The sequence below is a fragment of the Dama dama genome, chromosome 8, assembly GCF_033118175.1.
Source record: "Dama dama isolate Ldn47 chromosome 8, ASM3311817v1, whole genome shotgun sequence".
Lineage (NCBI taxonomy): Eukaryota > Metazoa > Chordata > Mammalia > Artiodactyla > Cervidae > Dama > Dama dama.
In genome coordinates, this window is record NC_083688.1 from 40,333,461 (window position 1) to 40,354,587 (window position 21,127).

The 21,127-nt window shown below is 49.0% G+C and overlaps 1 protein-coding gene and 1 long non-coding RNA gene across 6 annotated transcripts in view; one reads left to right on the forward strand and one right to left on the reverse strand.

Moving 5' to 3' along the window:
• The window catches only part of NRP2 (neuropilin 2), a 120,063-nt gene extending 101,029 nt beyond the window's left edge, over positions 1-19,034 (reverse strand). For 2 of the 5 annotated variants that reach the window (XM_061148940.1, XM_061148942.1), the window contains exons 1-2: positions 18,132-19,034; positions 3,331-3,508 (exon numbers count right to left, since the gene is read on the reverse strand). In XM_061148940.1, coding sequence (XP_061004923.1) covers positions 3,331-3,508; positions 18,132-18,204 — 251 coding nt within the window. In that variant the 5' untranslated portion in view covers positions 18,205-19,034. The remainder of the gene's footprint in view (positions 1-3,330; positions 3,509-18,131) is intronic. The other 3 variants (XM_061148941.1, XM_061148943.1, XM_061148944.1) reach the window with 2 other exon arrangements.
• On the forward strand, positions 14,645-15,290 carry LOC133060466 (uncharacterized). Its single transcript, XR_009693771.1, has 2 exons — positions 14,645-14,837; positions 15,016-15,290. It is a non-coding gene; the product is annotated as an uncharacterized LOC133060466 (long non-coding RNA).
• Positions 19,035-21,127: the final 2,093 nt, after the last annotated feature.

The window sequence follows — 21,127 nt, forward strand, 5'->3', positions numbered from 1 at the left end:
TACTTGGTATGGATGATAAGCACCAGAAGCTTCAGAATAACCTGTAACTTGCCTGTTTCCCCCACTCCAGCTCCAGTCAGAGACACCGTCTTGGATCCTCTGCCACCAGTGGCCTCAGAGACCTTGCGCTCACCCCATCCCTGGGACTGAGTCCTGAGGGGAAAGGGTACCCCACAGCCCCAAACAGGGCAGGAGCATGTTTCCCTGGCTTTTCGTGCTTCCAACGTGTTTTAAGCCACGCTCACCAGCTCCTGAGTTTTCCCTTCAAAAACCTGGCTTCTCTCTCCGCCACTATGAATATACATGAGATGACCTCTCTGCAATTTCCCTGGGAGATTTGCTGGCATAAGCATAACAGATTTTGGCCCTCATCTGAGAGAGGTGCTTAGTCAAATTTCTCTGAGCTCAGACCCAAGCTCTGAGTACAGCATGCTTCAGTTTGTGCCAACCTTCTATATCCCAGCCAGAGGCACCGGAAGCTTTATACCTTAGAAAGAAGCTCTCCTAACAGTAATTTTTGGTAACGTTCACTGGCAGGGAATTGGCAGCCCTGAGATGCTGTGCAAATATACGCAGGCTGTGCATTTAACTTGGACAAAGAGGAACCAAGAAGTTCCCCCGTGTCATCCACTGAGTCAAGAGGGGATCTGGGATTAGAACTCCATCTTATGACTCTTCATCACATGAGGTGTCCATCTGGGAAACCCTCCGGTTTTCAACAAAGGCTATTGGGAAACCCTCTGGTTTTCAACAAAGACTATCTCTTGTTAGGAAGGAACTGTTATGAAGGTGCAAAGGCGTCCTAGGATGATAACAAGGACACTGATTCACTGAATCTCCCAACCTAGCTCTGGTTAGAGAGGAGCCTTGTCTCCTCCACAAGGAAGTGAGGGCCCAGACTGAGGCCTGTCCTTGGTATACATCCTGCTAGCTGTCTCGTCTGTCAATTCATCAGTATTCACAGTGCCTTGGTCACAAGGAATGCTCAGACTATTTATTAATCATAAGGGGCCACTGAAAACTCATCAGAGCCATGGCACATTCTAGGCACTCTATTTAGAGCAAGACATGATCGTTGGCGGGCTTCCCTGGGGGCTCAGTGGTAAAGAATTCACTTGCAATGCAGGTTCAATCCCTGGGTCAGGAAGATCCCCTGGAGAAGGAAATGGTAACCCACCTCCAGTATTTGTGCCAGGATAATCCCATGAACAAAGGAGACTGGTGGGCTTACAGTCCACGGGGTTGCAAAGAGTTGGACATGACTCAGCAACTTAACAACAACAAAGGATTGCTGGCATATTCTGTCCTACAGAGAAAACTCTCATTTTTATTTCAGTGAAGAAAGACTTAAAGGTGGAGCCCACTAGACAAGACAAAGGGCATTCACACTCTTGACATAATACAGTGCTGCTCCCTACCTCACTTTAACTAATAGGGACCTTGATGTTAACACAGCATTTCTTTTTTTGTTTTTGCTTTTTTTCTTGAAATCATCCAAGACTTTTATTCTATATGTGATTTTTGTCATAGGCATATATACTGAATAGAGAATACCACTCTGAATGGGATTTTATATGTTTTTACCTGATAGGAAACTAGAGGGATTACTGCTGTAAAATTATAGAAAATGTAGACTGGTTCACAGTCAGTAGGAATTTATATGTGGGTATAACTAGAAAGTTCCCAATGCAGTAAAATATTTTATATTTCAATAGTTGATGGAATGTAGAACATCTTACTCTATAAGCTTCTGTAGCTACACGTATCCATAGAAAAAAAGGTAGCGCTAAGCTGTGTCTGATTCTTGTACTCAGTACTCATGAACTGTAGCCTGCCAGGCTCCTCTGTCAATGGGATCCTCCAGGCAAGAACACTGGAGTGGGCTGCCATTTCCTTACTGTGACCAAAGCAATAAAGAGATAGAGATTACAGAAATTAGAAACTTTGTGAAAAGAAATTCCCTTTGATGAATTTGCTGTGTGACTCAGCAAACTGAAACCAGGGCTCAGTAACAACCTAGAGGAGTGGGATGGGGAGGGAGGGGAGCGGGAGGGGGAGGGAGGGGAGTGGGAGGGGGAGGGAGGGGAGCGGGAGGCGGAGGGAGGTGGGAGGGGTGGGGAGGGAGGTGGGAGGGAGGCTCAAGTGGAGGGTACATAGGTACATCTACGCTGATTCACATGGGTGTTTTGTAGAAACGAACACAATACTGTAAAACAATTATCCTTCAATTAAAATAAATAAATAAATAAAAAATTCCCTTTGATGCTCACATGGAATGAGGCTGGTTGGGAGAAGTGATGGATTCCCTAGAGGCGGCTGGGAAGGCGGGATTTCTAAAGCACTCACAGATGTCAATGTCTGCCTGGTGTCTCCTAAAATCACACACTTTCAAAACGGTAGAATCAATGCTGTGAGCCCAGCTGAGTGACTGGGGGTGACTTACTTAATTGCTCTGAGCTTTGGTTTTCTAATCTGCAAAATGGAAGTCATAATGATAAAGATACCAACTTCTCAGGGCCCTTGTGAGAACCGAATGGATTGATATTTATAAAAAAATTAGAAGAGTGTTAAATAAATCCAGAACACCAGTTTTGAGACTCTAACCTGTATAGCACAAATTTTGAGAATCAAGGTGTGTGCATCTCAGGCCTACCAGTATAGACTTAGATTTTTAACTCTCTTTCTATAAGGACCAGCTGCTGCTCCATATAACAACAGCCTGACTCTCCATGGCTAGATGGAGAGGAAGTCTCCACATGGGGATCTGGCTACTGTTTTACTAAGGAAGCTGCTGCAGTTCCTACATGTGGGAACAGCAGTAGAAATGTGGAGATCTCCGGGGGAATGCAAGAGACATGGATTCAATCCCTTGGTCAGGAAGATCCCCTGGAGAAGGAAATGGCAACCCATTCTAGTAATCTTGCCTGGAAAATTCCATGAACAGAGGAGCCTGGTGGGCCTTGCAAAGAGCCATACACAGCTGAGTGCTGAGGGGAAAGTCACTCCTAAGGTCAAGCGCTGGAATGAGGTAGTCCACCCCCTGCCCCCACGTGGAATTCTCCTCCTCTACCAGCCTTTGAGCTTAGGGTGTATTCTTCATACTCTTCACTCAATAAGTCTCTTACCTCCATTCTACAGGGTCAACTAGGCTTTGATTTCCTCTGAAAGAAATAAACCTCTTGAGGTTCCTTTCGGGAGCCAGGATATACCACTGTTCTGCAGGTCCTGGGGCCTGGGGGTGCTGCCACGAGGTGGCGGGTGTGGCCGGAACCCGGGGAGGGGGTGGGAGGGTGTGTCTCGGGGATGTACAGGGCACAGGGCGGCGCTTACTTGCAGTCATGCTTCTCTATTTCAAAGTGAGGGTTGAAGTTGAGGACAATCTTCTGGTTGGGTTCGGGGGCGTAAACAATCCATTCGCAGTTCTGGTGGGATGGATAATCCTGGGGGTAACCCGGGGAGGTGATGTAGCCAGCGTCTTTGGAATTCAAACGACCTCCACAGGGTTGGTCTGGAAGAGAAGGCAGACAAGAACTTCAAATATGTTACAGTCTGTTTTTTTTCCTCTCCTTGTTTCTCTTCTCTACCAGTGGCTGATTAACACTGTTTTACAGACCTTTTATGGCAGTCCAAAAGACTAACCTACTTACTCATTCAGTGGAAGAGATTATTTCAGCTCATTCTCCCCCCCAACTCACCCAGCCACACACACGTACAACACACACACACTCTCTCTCTCCAAAATGAAAATATTCCAGAAGTCATAAATATTCCCAATTACATGGGCTGATATATAAAAAAAAAAAAAGAAAACTGTAAACTTAACATGCTTCCCTTCCTGTTCCTGTCTCTCCTGTGTGGCCCATCTTCTTCTCATTCAAACCTTGCATCTCTGTCTTTATCTCATAAATCCTTCATGTCATTCAATGGTGCCTCCTAGCCCAGCCCAGCGGCCAGAAGTCAAGACTCCGGGAGCTGACAATAGTGGTTTTGTGGTGCCGACCCACAAGTAAGCCTGGTAACAATTACATGTGATACAGAGGAAGCATATTCACTTTTGGGCCAGAACAGGCCCTGGAGGGTGATTTCAGCATTTTTTTTTTTAAAAGAAAAAGCAAAACCCCCAAACACTTAATTCCACAGGCACCACAAATTTGATTTATTATTTCATTACACATTGAGTGGAAAAATCTGCATTAGGGAATCCAGTGGCTCTGATCTCAGAGTTTTGACAAAGGTGCTCTGTGCGTGTGTTTTCTCTGAGCTTTTATCCGCGGTCCTTCCTGCCTGGTCACCACCAGCAGAGTGTGCTGCTGCCTTGTCCAGGGGTGACCAGCCACTGGGAAGGCAGCTGCAGGGGAGGAACTGCCAACCCCCACCCGCCAGCAGTGCCCGGCTGGCGGTAAACAGCTTCGTGGGGGCCAGGAGAGAAGCGGGCAATCTTCAAAGGCAGAAAAGGTGGATGATGACATTTGATGCATCTTATATTTGGGAGTGAAGTCCTGTCATTCCCAGGAGGGGTTCTTGGGAAATGAGAAAGGGGGGGGGTGCTTAATCCCAGAGTAGAACAGAAGACGGGAAGGCACAAGAGACCTAGAAATATTCAGAAGCCTCTCGGAGACCTTCCTAAGATGTGTGCCTCTCTTAGCATCAATCACGATTTAATATCGCCATCTGCATGGAGCAGCACGGGTCCGTCAATTATGCATTCCGGCTCAGCAGCTACCAGACAGGATGGGGGCTTTCTCCTGTGTTCCCTCTTTGAGGAAAGGGTCATGCATTTTTTAACTCTACAGGTGCACTCTCCTCTTCCCCGTGTCGGTTGGTATTACTGTCTTCCAGACCTCTGCTTTAGATTACCAGCCTGACAGGCTTTAAATGCATAAAAGATGGGCACGCTGCACAATGGTGGTTGGGACACACAAATCCACGCAAGTAGCCTTTTAGGCATCGTGTCTCCAAGAGCTCAAACTGTGCCGCGGTCGAGCTGCCCAGAATCTAATGGATTCAGGTTCCATTTCCTACTGGGTGGAAAACAAAAGCAGGCCATTTCCTCTGGTTAGCAGAGACCACATCATCCTCTAACTAATGACCCCGCGCCCTCCCCAGGCCAGGAGGACAATGGGCCCAGCCTTCCCGCCCAGATGGAGACGAGGCCAGTGGTGGAGCTGGGTGCCACCCGTCCCCCCTGCAGCCAATCCTGCAGGCTTTCCAGGGGTCTACACCACTCAGCCACGCTGGACACCCAGCGTCTTCCAAGAAGGTCAAACTGTGGCCCATTGGTCTTTGCTCATGGGTGGGAAATCGGGCTGAGAGTGGCCCTCTGAGGAAGTGGAGCTGTCTGGATTTAGATCACCAGCGGCATGGGCCAAACTGGCAGGAGAGGAAATTTTCTACTGGGTGCAGCTCCTCCACCAGCTGCTGTACTGAAACTACAGCTCTGCTCCTGGCTCACCCCAAACCACACCTTTTAACGCAGAACTCATCACAGGGCATCTGAGCTGAGTTCCTGTTTGGTCATCCAAACTCCCTCCCTCCTTTCAGCATCCCTTCCCTGTTCCCCTCCCATGACTCCAGAAAGAGGAATTTTTCTTCCTCAACTCCCTGCCTCCCAAGTTTAAGCTTTTAGTACTAAGACAGGGCACACATAATCGGCAATAAAGTCAGGAAACTTCTTCATAAGAAGGTTTCGTTTCTTACCCACATCAGTAATAATTTCCCACTTAAAAAAGAAAAATCAAGCTATATATATCCCATAGTGGACAGTCTACATTTTCTGCTGTTAAAACTCACTTAACCAGAGGAAATAGGAGTAACTCATTTCTTTTCTCCTGTTCTTTCTTTATCTGAAGAACACCAAGGCACTTATTAAAATATTTAAGAACTCATTAAAACATCTGCTTTGCTTGCATGGAGCTAACCTTTTCAATATCCAAACATTTATAAACTCACATTCTTGTTTGGATGGCACACACACTCAGAAACACACACACACACACACACACACACACACACACACACATAGATATTGAACACACATCCGGGACACATAATTATTAGAAATTCACACTTCAGTCCTATACACACATTCACACCCTCTCATAAAATATCACACATCATTTGCACAGACATATATCCACGAAGATAAATACTAGAATCTCCGTCTCTATTTTTCTTGGAGAGAACTAAATTCTTGAAATCTATCATCAGTAAAAACTGTAAAGAAAACACACTTAATTCTTCTCCACCTCCTCTTGATAACTGATCTTTCATTTCCAGGTTTGGGGACCCTTCTGAAAAACAGAAGGGTCTGTCTGAAATACAAACATGCCTCCAAAAGAAATGAGCTAGATTTTCTTCTGAAGACCTGCACCATCCAGGGCTCAGGAGGTCTGTATCACGTGCCAAAAGGAACAGCATAAATGTTCTCTATGTGTTTCAGAGGAGTCCAGCCCAGCCAAGAGGGAGTTGAACTCAAGGGCAAACGCCTTTAGGCCAATCTCCACATATAGAGGCGAGGTTGACCCCATTGAATTTTAGCTACTGAGCCTGTCTGGCAAGTTGACAAGTGACTTCTTTCTGTATTTGGTGAATACCTTACACCTGGGGCAAATTCATTCCTAAAGAGAATCAGGCAAACCCCAGCCTGGACAGTTCAGAGAAGGTTTTCTCCTATATCTGAGAGGGAAGTCTAAGGGATGGGCCAGGTCAGGTCAGATAAAGACCTCGGAGGTCTTTGGACCATGGATGAAAGGATTCAAGTGACACCTCTAGACATGATTGAAATCAAAGGACTACAAAGTTCTAAAGTCACAAAGGTCTGATTTACCCCCATAATGACTACTTAGGTGTTTTAATTTGACATATAAAAGGTCAGATTATTTCTGACCTTCGTATTTTTCTGTTTCTTTGTTTGTTTTTCTCATGGGCTTTTGTTTGAGGCTTGCCAGGTGGCACTACTGGAGAAGGCAATGGCATCCCACTCCAGTACTCTTGCCTGGAAAATCCCATGGGCGGAGGAGCCTGGTAGGCTGCCGTCCATGGGGTTGCTCAGAGTCGGGCATGATTGAGCGACTTCACTTTCATGCATTGGAGAAGGAAATGGCAACCCACTCCAGTGTTCTTGCCTGGAGAATCCCAGGGACAGAGGAGCCTGGTGGGCTGCTGTCTATGGGGTCGCACAGAGTCGGACACGACTGAAGCGACTCAGCAGCAGCAGGTGGCACTAGTGGTAAAAATCCCACCTGTCAATGCAGGAGACATAAGAGATGAGGGGTTCGATCCCTGGGTTGGGAAGATCCCCAGGAGGACAGGATGGCAACGCACTCCAGTATTCTTGTCTGGAGAATTCCATGGACAGAGGAGTCTGGCAGGCTCCTCCAGTCCACAGGGTCGCAAAGAGTCAGACATGACTAAAGAGCCTTGTTTGCTGGTGAGCTAAGTACCATCTGATACTGCCTAGGGGTACCGGTTCCCGGATCAGGTAAAGGGACTCTGGACCCATCCACTTACAATTCTAAGGCACTCTGCCAGGTTCCGAAGGAACTCAGCCTCCTATAGGACCCAATTTAAGACAAAGCACTGATTCCTTGGTAATACAATTTTTAGGAAGTATTTATTAAAAAGGAGTAGCAGATCTTTAAAAAAAAATCTGGTCTGCCTCCTAAGGAAATTCAACTGGAGTTGTTTTTAAAGGAACACTGTATGGCCAGGACTCGAAAGTAATCAGATTACAGCGGTTTACTTCACAATGGCCAGGTGACAGCAGCTACAAACTTCGGGCTGTTCTGCACAGACCAGTCAGATCTCTCGGTGTAACTGAACTGAAGGTAAAAGTCCGTATCAAAAACGGGGAACTTAGGCTGGCTGGATACGGGACTGGAACATCAGGTTGTTGCCAAAGGCGGGGCTGGGAAGGGGACCAGGCTACCAGGAGGGGGTGGGGCTGACGTTATCAAAGGAGGGGATGCAGGCACCTGGATTCCTAACGCCCTGTGGCCTGCCTGTGTCTCGGTTTCCTCCACTTTAATTCCGGGAGCGGCCACAATTGACTGTGTCGTTTTCAAAGTTCTTTTTAGAAGTGTTTGTTTTTCCCTTGATCAAAACTGGACCCAGAACTCCAAAGTGCAAAGCCACTAAAAGTGAAGCCCTTCTTGGGTGTGGGCACAGATGGTGACAGAATCAGTGCCGTATGCCTGCCTTGGAGCTGCTCCCCGCCTTTCTGATGGAGCTTCTCTAGAAGGACTTCGGGGCTTCCTGGAACTGGGTTTGAAACCCATTAGATCTCAGTTCCCTTGTTACTTTCAAATGCCACAGAAAAGAGAACAAGTACAAGGATTAGAACACACACTATATATATATCTGAGGGCACCTGATGGAGAAAAACAGTCTCATTTCATCCCCAAATAATACATTCACAGCACAGTCTCATCCTATTACCACAGCATTGTTTTCATTTAATTATTAGTAGGAAAGAAAAGAAGAAGCCCTTTCTATGACTTCAAAAGAGAGAAGGCTGTCACTTTGTTAACTAGTCAGGAGCCTTGTATGCAAGTATGATCTCGCCACTGGAAAGCCGTGTGTGTGACCTTGGGTAGTTAGTAAACCACTCTGAGCCTTTATTTTCCCATCTATAATGAGGGGAGTGGTGCTAAAGTTCAGTTCCAGTTCTAAATTTCATAGCCTGTATACCTATGGAAGGGTAAAATCCTATAACCCACAGATGAACCTCTAATTAAAAAGATTCTCTACCCTCCTAGATAACAAGATATTTATGCAAGGTGTTGATTGTATTTCATCTGCTTGGTAAGCCTGAAACAAAACTCTAGGATTCTTCAGTGAATGCATCTGTCTTGCATTATGGAGAGTTTAAATGTCTCTTTCAATCACATTAGCTCTACTGACGTGAGCTTCTTTTCTTAACGGAGTCTGTGGCTGTATATTTATAAATATAAGGCATACACAGTTCTGTGTGTGAGCTTCTCAACAGTGATGCATGAAAAGAAAACAGAGAAAGAGTTTCTTCCAATCTCTCACGCAGATCTTCTAAGTCCTGTGCTCAGGGTTTGAACCAAATTTTGCTCACTAACCTTGAATAAGCTTCTTTTAAAGTGATCTCTGTGGGCCGAGGCTGGATTTTGTTTTATTCAAAGCGACTTCAGCCTGTCACAAGACAGTCTCATAAAAATCTGTATCTTGGCTTAAGCTGGGAAGAAATGAGCCAATCCATCAGCCCAGGAATGTGGCTGTTTGACCACTTCCTAAGGCAACTGGGAAGGGATGCAATCTATTCAATTTATGGGGCTGGGTGGCAGTGAGTGATCCACTCCTGAAGGCACAGCAAATGAAAATTCCTGTGAACTATTGCAATGAGAAAGTTCAAAATCTGAATAAAAGAACTGTCTGGGAGGGCAGGAAGGAGGGAACGGGAGAGTGGGAAAGGAAGGCAGCACTTGAGCATGGAAAAAGGAGTGAGGAATGAGGCAAACTTCCTCTGCTAAAACACCTCTGGTGAATTCACCAAGAACAGAACTGGAAATTGGGTCTGGAAACAGGCCTTTGGAACGTCTCTCCTCAATCTGGATTCTAAAAATGAACCTTCATTTAATCGTTAAAATGTAAGTTTGATGCGATTACCTCCCCTGACCTCGAATCATGCCACCTGTGGTAACCTTGTTATTTGTCATCTTATATCATAAACAAATGCAATTCCAATAGGGCAGCCAATATAATATCATTAGTTGATATTTATGTCCACTCTTTCCCAGCCCTCATTGCAAATGCAATTTTGATGCCATTGATGAGAGATCTGGGATTACAATTTCTGACCATTTCAACAGACATTTGGGGAAGGAAATAGAAGAAGAATAATTTTAGGGTCTCTCCAAAAGGTAATATAATTGTTTTCATTTATTTTGATTAACAGAAAGCTTCTGTCGAAACATTCATGGCTCCCCATTGGTTAGTAAATGAAATCCAAACCCTCTGGCCTAGCAATTTGGACTTTGCATTTGGCCCAAGCTATTATTTCCAAACTTATTTGCAACTATTTGCTTCCACACTGTCTAAATGGCCATTTCTGAGTGTTCCCCAGTGTTCCTTCTCTGCTCCCTTTTCCCCGTCCTCTGCTATGCCTTTCCCAGCTCTAAACCCATCTAAACTCTCAATCCAGGTTCACATGCCACCTCCACCCTCCCTGATCCCCCAGGAGTAACCTCTTCCAGCTTCTGAGGCTGAAGCTCTTTAGCATCTTCTAAAGTGTGAGAGAACCTTATCCATGCTGCTGGACCACCTGGTTCATCTTTGGCAAACCTTACGGCATCAAACCCAGAGTCTTTGCCAAAGATCACACTCAGTGAGGCTTGATGAATTAATGAGTTAATAATTGACTAGGGTAACAACAGGTGGTTCAGTGGTAAAGAATCCACCTGCCAATGCAGGAGATGTGGGTTCAGTCCCTGGGTCAGAAGATTCCCTGGAGGAGGAAATGACAACTCAATCCAGTATTCTTGCCTAGAAAATCCCATGGACAGAGGAGTCTGGCGGGCTACAGTCCATGGGGTCGCAAAGAGTCAGACACGACTGAGCACCTATGCACGCTGACTCAGCAGGGTAATACCCAAAGTATCAGTAGATATCACAAATTCTAAGAAAGCCTTATCACAAAGTATTCTGTGTGTTCTGCCTCCACCCTTCCTTCCCAACTCACAGCTGCTATTAAATGTAAATATTTTTTACTGGCGAACCAGGAATTTAGAGGACTTGTCTGGGATAATAATACCTAGTCATAGATCAAGGTAGAGCTAGTGTGAACTCAGAGGACACAGTAACCTCAGATAATGATGACGAAGTTCAAAGGACATTACACTTTAATTCTAATAATGGTAAAATTAATTTTATCTGAGGGCTTTCTTACCCCCTCATTCCATCCCCCCATCCTCCCAAGGGCAAGTTCTAGATATTTGTTTTCAGTAGCACCAAGAAGCTTCAAAGTACTACTTTATCCCTAAACTCTTGCTGCATTTCAGCTCACTCCTTTCTACCCATCCTCACCCCTCAGCTCCCTTCCCCTGGCCCCCAAGATGCCTTTTAGGCACATCTGTTTTATTTTTCCCCTTTATCAAAATAAATTATTTTTGCCGCTTGGTCCAGTCATTTGCAATTCCCTTTATCTCCTTCACTGAAAGACTGGCCAGAACCCAGAGCCCTGGCTATCACAGGATCTTGAGAGGCGGTGAACAGGGTATCACTGGCTGTGTGCATTAGACTGGCCAGCAGCTCCATCCAAGGCATGCTTTCCTTTTGTTATTCCCAGCCCCCTCCTTTTTTTTTTTTTTTCTGGATTAGATCATGACTTTCTTATGAAGACCCAGAGGGAAATGGGATTATTAAGAGTCTTGCTGGGTGAAAGCTATTTTGTCTTTACGACGACTTTTTTGAGTTCAGCTGCTGAGGGGCCTTACTGACAAAGTAGAAGTTATTACACATTTGGGGAGCCCCTTCTATGCGTCGCTTCTTGCTGAGTACACTTTCAGGGATGAAGGATGGAAGAGGAGGAAAGGAAGGAGAGAGATTTAAAAAATCAGTAGAGGCGACAACTCCGAAAGTGGAAAACCAAGGCGAAAAAAAAAGTGTAAAGAACTGATGTAAATCTAAGATGAGAATCCAGCAGAGAACATGCATCTTTGAAGAACAGGGTGCCGAGAGATTAACCTGACGCTTATAAAACCAGGCAAAGGTCTAGTGGGGTAAGAGCTGAGAATGAGTAATTATTTACTGAGTTTTTTAAAAAAGAACAAACTCATAAAAGTAACACAAACTTACCGCAAGGGTGTTAGTGTGCCTTCTGTCCTTCTATGATCACTAGATACTATTAACCCCACTGAAGCTGTTTCGAAGATTAAATGACTTCCGAACAGGTGGCTTAATACGTACTCAACAGTACTCTATGTAATCTGAAATAGCCCAACACCCTAGAAATCAGTCAGCTATTAGGATCAAACACACTTACAGATAAAGACACTGAGGTGGACAGAAATTAGGAATTCAGGATCACTGAGCCGTCAGGCGACTGACAGGAGGTCTGGCTCTAATGCTCCAGAAGCCAGGAGGTCCGATGAAGGTCTCCCGGAACCGCGCAGTGACAAACTTATTCAATAGCATTTAGAGACAGACAAATGTTTTGCCTGTTTGAAAACTCCTTTTTCTCTCCCAGTGCCAGGAATCTGTGTGTGAACAATGAGAGATGTGTTCAAGGCTGGGGTGTGAGTGGGCTGGAGGCACTTAACACCTTCTTCACTCCCAACACACAGGCACTCTGTTCCTTGTGTCCTGGCCCTCTTTCCTGCTTCCTGGAAACCAGGGTGTGTGTCTGGGGGGAAGGTGTGGCGGGGGTGTGAGTAGATCACTCAAGTCTGAAACTATGTGTCACAATATCAGAGGGTTGTTTTTTTTCTTTTTTTTTCCCTGGCAGTTTCCACTTCTCTCCTGTCTCCTCAATCCCAGTCTTTTCCATCCTAAATGCCACGGTTGTTATTGTTCTACTGGAGAGGAGCAGCAGTTTCAGAGATGGGGGATTTATTTTTATAGCACAGCTGGTCTGCCAAAGGTCACATAATTTGGCAATGTTCCCAGTGGTTAAAAATTAATTTCTCCTTATTAATACAACCAAGGTCCCATAGGATCGGAGCTCAGCCTTATCTAAACTTGACAGCTTCCTAAACCTTTAGAAGATGCTTTCTCCTGGAGGGCCAGCCACACTACAAGGCCACTGTGTCCTGGAATCCACCCCTACTGATTCCTATTAGGTAATGAGCCCATTAAGCCCTTCAGCCATTTCTCATAGAGGCAGCTAAAGCTTTGGAAAAGGCTGTGGGTTCTCCAGGACAAACGTTCACAATGTCTTCCAGGAATGAGTTAATTAAAAAAAAAAAAAAAGTTAATGCCTTACTTGGAAGGAATCATACAAAAACTTTTAGGGATCAAACAAGTATGGCAAGTGACAAGGAGGCAAGGTGACAAGTATGGCAAGTGACAAGAGACAAGGAGGGTGCCTCAAAGATTATCCAGTGGCAAGTGATGGTATCAGATGATAAAACACCTCAAGTATGCTAACGATACTACAAACTAGTGCCCAGACATCACCTTTCAAGTCTTTTCTCCTCAGTGCAAGAAATTAAAAAGGTATTATGCTTCTGCTCCGTTTTTGAAAAAAGGAAAGTCTTGTCTCTAATTTCCTAAAGTCTTTCCAAACAGGACTTTTGGGGAATAGATTCTGAAAATTCTTTACCAATGGACCTGGCTCTGACTTCTGTCAGCTCAGAACTGTCTCACACTTGGGTCACCCAAAGACAGCTCCTTCTCTTGAGTGCTTTAATAAGCATTGAGGCAAACGACAAACACCAGACAGGACCCTCAGAACCATCCAGCCCCCGGTGTCTCTCCCAACTGACCCCCCCACAGCCCTCTCCCCAGCTGTTATTCGCTTTCATGCCTCATTGCTTATGAATTGGCATTTGAACTCCTAGTCTCCTCTACACTGTGAAGGCAGGAACTGGCCTTTCAGGTGCAGAACATGAACTATACAGTAAGAGATGCGAGCCATTTGGTACACAGCAGGAGACCTGTCTGGATAGCCCAGGGTTTCAGTCACTGCAGCCTTCGAACATTTCATTTTGCCAACTGGGTGCTCTGTGGCTTAACTGAGGTCTCCTCAGCATGATATAAAAGTCCAGACCTGCGGGGCTGCCTGGGCAGTCACAACAGGACCAGGCATAACTTGGACCAGAAGGGGCTTGCCCTGGGACCCTCGTGGGGAGCGTTTCTCTTTCCACTGTTTTGCACTGTGTGCTCTGCTGGCCACTAGCACAAGCTTCACTACCTCCAGTGGCTGTTGATGGGGTAAAATGGAGTTGGTACTCACTGAAAGCCGGCAAGAGACCAGTCCCTAAAAGTCTAGAGCAGGCCGTCTGTGCCAAACCCAGGAGTTTATAGTTCTACTTGCAAATGTTTATGCCTGCCCACAGTCATCGGGCAATTTAGGGAGACAGAAGAAAACAAAACCGAAAACCCTCTTCAAACTCCTCTCCTCCCGAGCCTAGACCGTGGATTTGTCTGAACCCAGACCTGTCTCCCACAGCCAATTTACACCTCTTATCTGATCATCCTGTCCAGACGGAAGGCTGAATTGACCGCTTCTGCCAGGGACCATGGCAATGGTGTTAAAACTCAACCACAGATCAAAGCTCTTCAGGCAAGGGGCTGGTAGGGGTAGGAGGCGGGGGTAGGGGTGGGGGTTGGGGGTGGGAGTTGATGGTTACAGGGTCCGTGTTCTTTTGGCCCCAAGCGATGAGACCCGAAGGCTGGGAAACGTCAGGGCTGGGAGTTACCATCATCTGAAGGAACCCATTGTCAGGGCCTGATTTCCCAGCAAAACCCAGTTCCCCGCAGACCACAAGATTAAGTCTAGCAAAGGGGAGTTTCGTGGCCAGGCGCTGACCGTGAATGGCCAGCGCCAGGGGGCTCTCCTCGCTGTCTGAAACCGAAAGGAGGGGAGGTGGTGGGAGGGAGGCGAGCGGTGAGCACCGGCCAATCAACCCGAGAGCCGATCTCCTTCCCCTTCCAGAGAAATTCAGCCGGAGCCGCAGAAGCGGTGACACAGTGGAGCCGGATCCCCTAAACTTGGCTGGGAAAGCTGATAACCATCCCCATAACCCCCTGGTTCCCGGAGGGGCGCGCGGTTCCTTCCACCAGCCCCGACCCCGGCAGCCCTGGACCTCAGCTCGGCAGATGCCCCCCACCCAGCCGCCGGGACTTTAGCTCCGCGGATGCCCCCCACCCAGGTCGCTGGGCGCCTGGGCGGGACCTGGTGGGGGAAAACGCGGTGCGCTAGCCCCAGGCGAAGGGCGCGGGCAGCCGGTTAATCACAGCTCGCCTCGCCTCCATTAACTTCTGTTGATATTAAAAAGAAATCAATCAGTGAAAATGGAGCCTTGGCCGTGACTATTTCTTTTTCTCCAGTGGAAAAGCAAAGAGCGAGGCGGCGGCGGAGGGGAGGCGGAACTCGCCGGCGACTGCAGAGGATTCTCCCAGGCCGAAGACCGCAGCGGAGACTTAACTTTCTGGCAGTGGGCAGTGCTGAGGAAATGCCGCAGCCTGCTCCCTGGGGGTGTCCTTAGTGTGAGGAGGAGGGGACAAAGCTGGAGGAGCTGGAGGCGGCCCACTTAACCGGGCTGGAGCTCCGGTTTTGCTTTCTCTGGGAATATTTTTGCCTAATAGAATGTTTATGGATCGCTCGGCTGCTTCTCCTGCGTAGCCCAAACAAATCGATGCGGCGTTAGAGACGGCGCGGGGTGGGGGGTGGGGGGTGGGGAGGGCCGGCTGGGGGGCCACCACGTCCCCACCACGTGCAATGCCCGCGCGCCGCGTGCTCTTCACCTGTTCGCGCGCACCGGCGGGCGCCCGGCGCGCAGCGCTACTAAAGTTGCGCGCATTCCCGCGGCTCAAGCTGCCACCCTTCTGCCTCCAACCTCAGGTCCGAATCCCACCCCGGCTTTCCGCCACCAGCTCGGCCAGCGCTCCGGCCCGCAGCCCCTCGGAGCCGGCTCTCTTGGGGCGCAGAGCAAAGTGCAGGAGGGGGCGCCCCCCGCAGGGCCTTCGGAGCGTCCCCCGAGTTCCCGAGCGGGGTTAGGAGGGCGGCGGCGCTGTGATCCGGCAAGGCAGCCGGCGTGGCAAGGACTGGGGCAGCCTAGTGCGCGACGCCCACTCAGCTCCCAGCCTCCAGCCAGTGCGAGAGGCCACGCGTCGTGGCCACGAGGTTATTTGCTCAATTGCTCCCCAGCTTGCTCCTCCCGCCCTTCCCCCCACCCCACCCCAACTAGTCAGAGTGGGTTTCAACCGTCGCTGCAGGCTGGGCCCGGCCCCCTCTCGGCCGGCGCGCACCGGGTGAGTCAGAGGTCTAGCTCGGCCTCGCCCTTTACTACCCGCTGCCAGCTCCCCCGGTGCCAGTCGACTGTTCCGACCAAAAGCCCTAGCAGCCGGCGGTCCGCGATCGCCTTTTCCGGGGGCTGCAGAATATCCACCCCGGGCGGGCCCCAGCTCCGCGTCCCGTAGGGAGATCCCACCCTGGGTCCGAGGCTGCCTGAGGCCTCAGAGAGGGTGACCAGCCCGCGCTCCCGCCTCTGGGCTTCTCTAGAAGTGACGCAGCGCGGCCCGGGGCCGGGGTGGGAGGGGGCTCTGCGGAGAGCGCGGGAGGCAGGTGGCAGAGCCGGAGTGGGTTTGAGCGGGTGTCGCGCACACACGTACACACTCCGCGCAGCGCTCGGGCACAGATGTGAGAACATCTGGGGTACGAGGTGGCCCCTGAGTCTTTACGACCCCTCCCGCTCCGCACAGCACACAGCACCTGAAGTTGTGTGTGTGTGTGTGTGTGTGTGTGTGTGTGTGTGTGTGTGTGTGTGTGTGTGCGTGCCAATGTGTACGCCAGTGTGCGCGCACTCGCGCACCCGGGCCTACCGGAGTCCGTGCCTGAATACATAATGTACCGTGGGCATCCTCGCCGCGCGCGCACGCGGACACACACACACACACACACACACACACACACACAGCGAATCACACAAACATCCATAATTTATGCCGCTTTCAGGTCTGTGGGAGGTAATTTAATTTCGCCTCAAGCTGGGAATTTAGAATTAAGAGAACGGGGAACTGAAAGCCACAGGAAATTTCCTCAAGTGGGACCTGCACCCATCTCTTTGATACGATTTGCGGCTGCTCTGAAGACCATTAATGGCAGAGAAGAAAGCAGCAAACGTGTGGGTCTGGAGAGTAAGGGCGTTCACGTATCTTTCTTTCCCTCAAATAAACAGCCACGCTTCAAGTGGGGCGCCTGCCTGTGTTGGGGAGTGAAAATCAAGAGTCCCCGGCTCCCGCAGGATCGACTAACCCGCTGTGATGGGGAGCACCCGGGAGGCTGCCAGGGGCTCGTGCTACCGCTGCGGTGGCAGCCTTAGACGTGCCTCCGGGTAAGGGCACTCCAGGAAGCGTTTTTCTCCTCTCTCTTTTCTCCATTTCCTCCAGGGATGCTTTCCCCACTCTCCATCACCTGTAGCAGCGTTTCAGAGTTTTGTCAGATTCCAGAGACTCTTGTCAGAGGGGAGAAAGGCTCAGCCCGGAAAGTGGTGTGGGGAAGCAAGAATGTGCCCCACTGGATTTTCTGGAACCAGAGAGCCCTTCTCAGAAAGAGCAGTGCCCCTGGCCAGCCTCCACTCCCTCCCCCCTCCACCCCCATCCCCCCAAATACTTGCCCCAGACCCTTCTGGGCCTTGCAGTGCTCATCTCTGCAGTCTGTCCACACACCCTTTTTGGCAGTGGTTGAGAACAAATTCTACCCAAAAGTTTCTAACCACTTCACAAGAGTGAGAGACCTTTGAGGGCCAGGCAGTTTGTTTTATCTAATACTAGTTTTAAAAAGAACATATGATATACTTCCCCCAGAAAATATATGGAGGCAGGAAAGAGAACTGGACGACCAACCGCCTTGGTTGGCAGCAGCACCCAGCCCGGAGCCCAGCCACGAGACAACTTGCTCCATCAGCCTGAGCCCAATGATTCGGAGGCTCATCCACACACTCTGCAAAGAAGCCACAGCATTGGAAAACCCAAACTAGATTCTTGCGTCTCCCAAGCCCTTCAGTTAACATTGCTCAATGTAGCTAAGTGGAGGGAATGCAAATGATTTATATTTCGCTGGCTAGGTTGAAGAAACTCATGGGAGATGTGTTCTGCTTCAAGACAGGGGAAAAAAATCCCCCAAAACTGTAATGCAAAGGCTTTGTAGTATTTTTAAACCTTTGATTCAGTCCATATGTGACATCTGAACACCGCCAAATTCTGTCTATGTTTCAAAACACACACACAGTCACATACTCCTAGCAGGAAAGAAAAGTTGGGTTTTAGCAGCAGTGGTGGTATAGGGAGGGCCGACTGGGATCTCTCTCTAAATTATTCAGTATTGAGCGATCCTCCTTCTCTTGCCATTGCGTGTGGCCCCCTGCGTTAGCAGTTGTTTTTAAAGGTAAAGGCATGCTGAAATGGGAAAAAAAAAAAAAAAAAAAAACTTTCGGGGGGCTTACCTGCTTGGCCTCTCACTTCATGTCCTGAAAAGTAGAGAGCTAGAAAAATCCAGGTGAGAGGAAACATATCCATTTTGGAGAAGGCTTTCTCCAGAGCTGTTTTTGTAGATTTCTTGTTTAATGATAAGTCTTTGTGTTTTTCGCTCGCTTGTGTTCTTCCTTAGTGTCCTCTGCAAAGGTTCCTACCGGTCAGGGTTTCGCTCCTGAGTCCTGGCGGCCTGTCGTCACCTTTCTTCTTGCTGGGTCCCCACCTCACCAGGAGGAGGGTAGCTCTTGAAATCAGCAAAGAGGGAGCAAGCCGGGAAGAGAGGATGGGTTTCCTCTCTTAAAAACAAAACGCATCTATGTCCTCTCCAGTTCCTCAAAGTATCATTTCCTTTATCCTACAACATTCCCGAGTATTTCCCGTTAGCCAAGCGTAAAAAAAATAAAAAAAGAATAAAAATACAAGCCAGGACTTGCCTTGGGCATCACACGGCCCCCAGGCAGCTGTGTGATCTCAGAGGCGTACACTGACATACATCCCTCCGCACTGGGGACCGGCACGCGGGCGGAGGCACAGACCGCCGGACGGCCGGAGCGCGAGGCGGCCGACCAGCTCTCGCCCTCGCCGGATTCCCCTAGCAGGAGCCTCCCCTAACGGCTACACCCGCTTGGCCAGACTCGCGAGGGGAGTCTGAGGAAGGAAGCTGCTGCTGCGGCGGCTGCGGCTGCTGGTGGTGCGGCGGCGGCGGCGGCTGGGATCGCCTGGGAGTGAGCGAGCCCCTCTCCGAGTTCGCCCGCGCCCGCCCTCACCTCCACCTCGCCCAGCGCCCGGCTGAGTGTCTGCGCGTCTGAGGATGTGCTGGGGGCGGGCTGCGGGCTGGTGCCTAGCTCGCGTTCTCTGCTTCCCCTCCGGCTCCCCCCGCTGCCTTTTCAGGCCGAGCAGCATGTGGATGTCAGAGCCGCGGCAGAGCTATCCGATTACGCGCCGGCTCAGGGCCCGCCCCTTCTGTGTTCCTGATTAAAGAGGCAGCCGCGGAGACGCGCGGCGCAGAGGCGAGTGCCGCGGCACCCAGCTCGGGCGGGGCGGCGGCGGTTTTCCTCCGGCAGCGGACGGATCAAAGTTAAGGCAGCTCCCCCCTCAAGCCACCCATCTTCCACACAGCACCTCCCGCCCACCCTGGCACCACCGCGGCCGGGTTTCGCCAGGCCGCCCGTGCGTAATGCCCTGCAGAAGGAGCGCCCCCGGGCACCTCCCGGGCGCGCTGCCCTTGGCCGCTTGGCCCCCGTCCGAGGGAGACTCCGCGGGAAACGGACGAAATTCTTGTCCCCCCGCCCCCGATTCCCCGACTCCGGTGCCACACACGTAGAGCCCAGCACAATGCCACGCGCAATGGCGTTACCAGAGGAGTTGGCGTACGGTGTTGGGAGCAGGGAACCCGGCGCAGCTCAGCCATGCGTTCGCCCAGGCAGCAGTGCGTGGCGGCGACACACACGCTCAGCCCTGGCTGAATAAAACCCCAAACACTCCTTGCGTTTACTACTCAGATCCTTTGTTGTGTCCCAAACAGACTCCTTTACTCTGTGCGTGAGGATTTAGTTTTCCCTGTGTTCCTAACTTCTAACTATCAGAAGAGGAAAGACGTTCTTCAAAGCAAATTTTCAGGTAATTAAATTGGATTCCGCCAACCCTCCACAAAAATGTCCAGGTAGGAAGACTTCTTCTCAAAATGCTACAGAAACTATTTCTCTTCACATTTTCCCCTTGGAAATGTGGTCACACCACCGAGAGAAAGAAAACAGCATTATGCCAACTATTTTTTAAATGGAGGCGTGAAAACTGTTTAGAGGGAGCCTCGAGCTAACAGTTGGGAAAACACTTGTATTTTTGTTTCGAAGGATGTCTTTGTGGGTTCCAAACTGTCTTGCTTCACTGGGCACCTATTACTACAGCATCATAAAGACTCAAACAGAAACAGTCTAAACACTCTGCGTATACCTTTTCTGCCACTCCGCAGATTAAGAAAAATAAAGTTTTGGTGACAAGAAACACACACACATCTGACTATTTCATTTATTTCTTTGCCTGTGCTGGTGGATTCTTCTGGGTGGTTTTCCTCCTTATCTGGACTTGCCATTAGCTTTGTTTATCACTTTTAGTGTCTGAAAAATCTGTAACTCCCACTTAACTGTTATTTACACTGAGATAACCAAAACAAAATTGAATCAGAAGTCATTTGCAAATAGTTGCGCCAAGCCGTGCAAGGACTTTACGGTGCTGTGTAAATCCACAGGCTGCATATCACACTGTTAATCTTAGACGCCTGGCTTGAAAGGGCATTTAACCGAGGCCTGGTGAGTTCTTCCAATGTGCATATTCCCAGACTGGCCCAAAGACCACCTCTCATTCCTTTCATTTTTTTTCCTCCTCTCCCCTTCCTTCTTTCCCTCCTTTCTTCCTGGCCTTGAGAGCACATCCATATTATTGAAAACTCCAAATTTACTATTTTTTTTTCCTGTTTAAATGTCAGTTGTAAAGAAAGACCACTGCTCCCCCAGTGTTTAATGGAGTAAAGAGGCAATCTGGAGTTTGAACCTCAATTTGAGATCTCAGCTTCTGTCATTGACAGAGGCCGAATAAAGAGAGTCCTTTAGAATCATGTCCCCCTACCAACCAACCTAGCAAGTGCTCAACAGGGAAGAATTCTGGTTCTGAGAACATTATAGCCAGAGTTCAGATGAAGGGGAGACAGAAAGTAAAAGTAAACTGAAGCCCACTGGGAAACCGTAAGAATGAAATTCTGGACTTCTGCTCTTAGGGTCTCAGGGCTGAAGCTCCCTATGAGGCTGCTTTGAGGGTCTGGTATGGCAGGGAGAAGAGTCAGTTTCAGTGTTCTGTTCCTGGACTTGATTTCCAGTCATGGATTTTAATTTTACAGAGGCATTATTAAGAAGGGGCTAACTCACTTTCTGGGAGTCCTCAGAAAGAGTGTTCCAAGACTTCTATCAGTCCT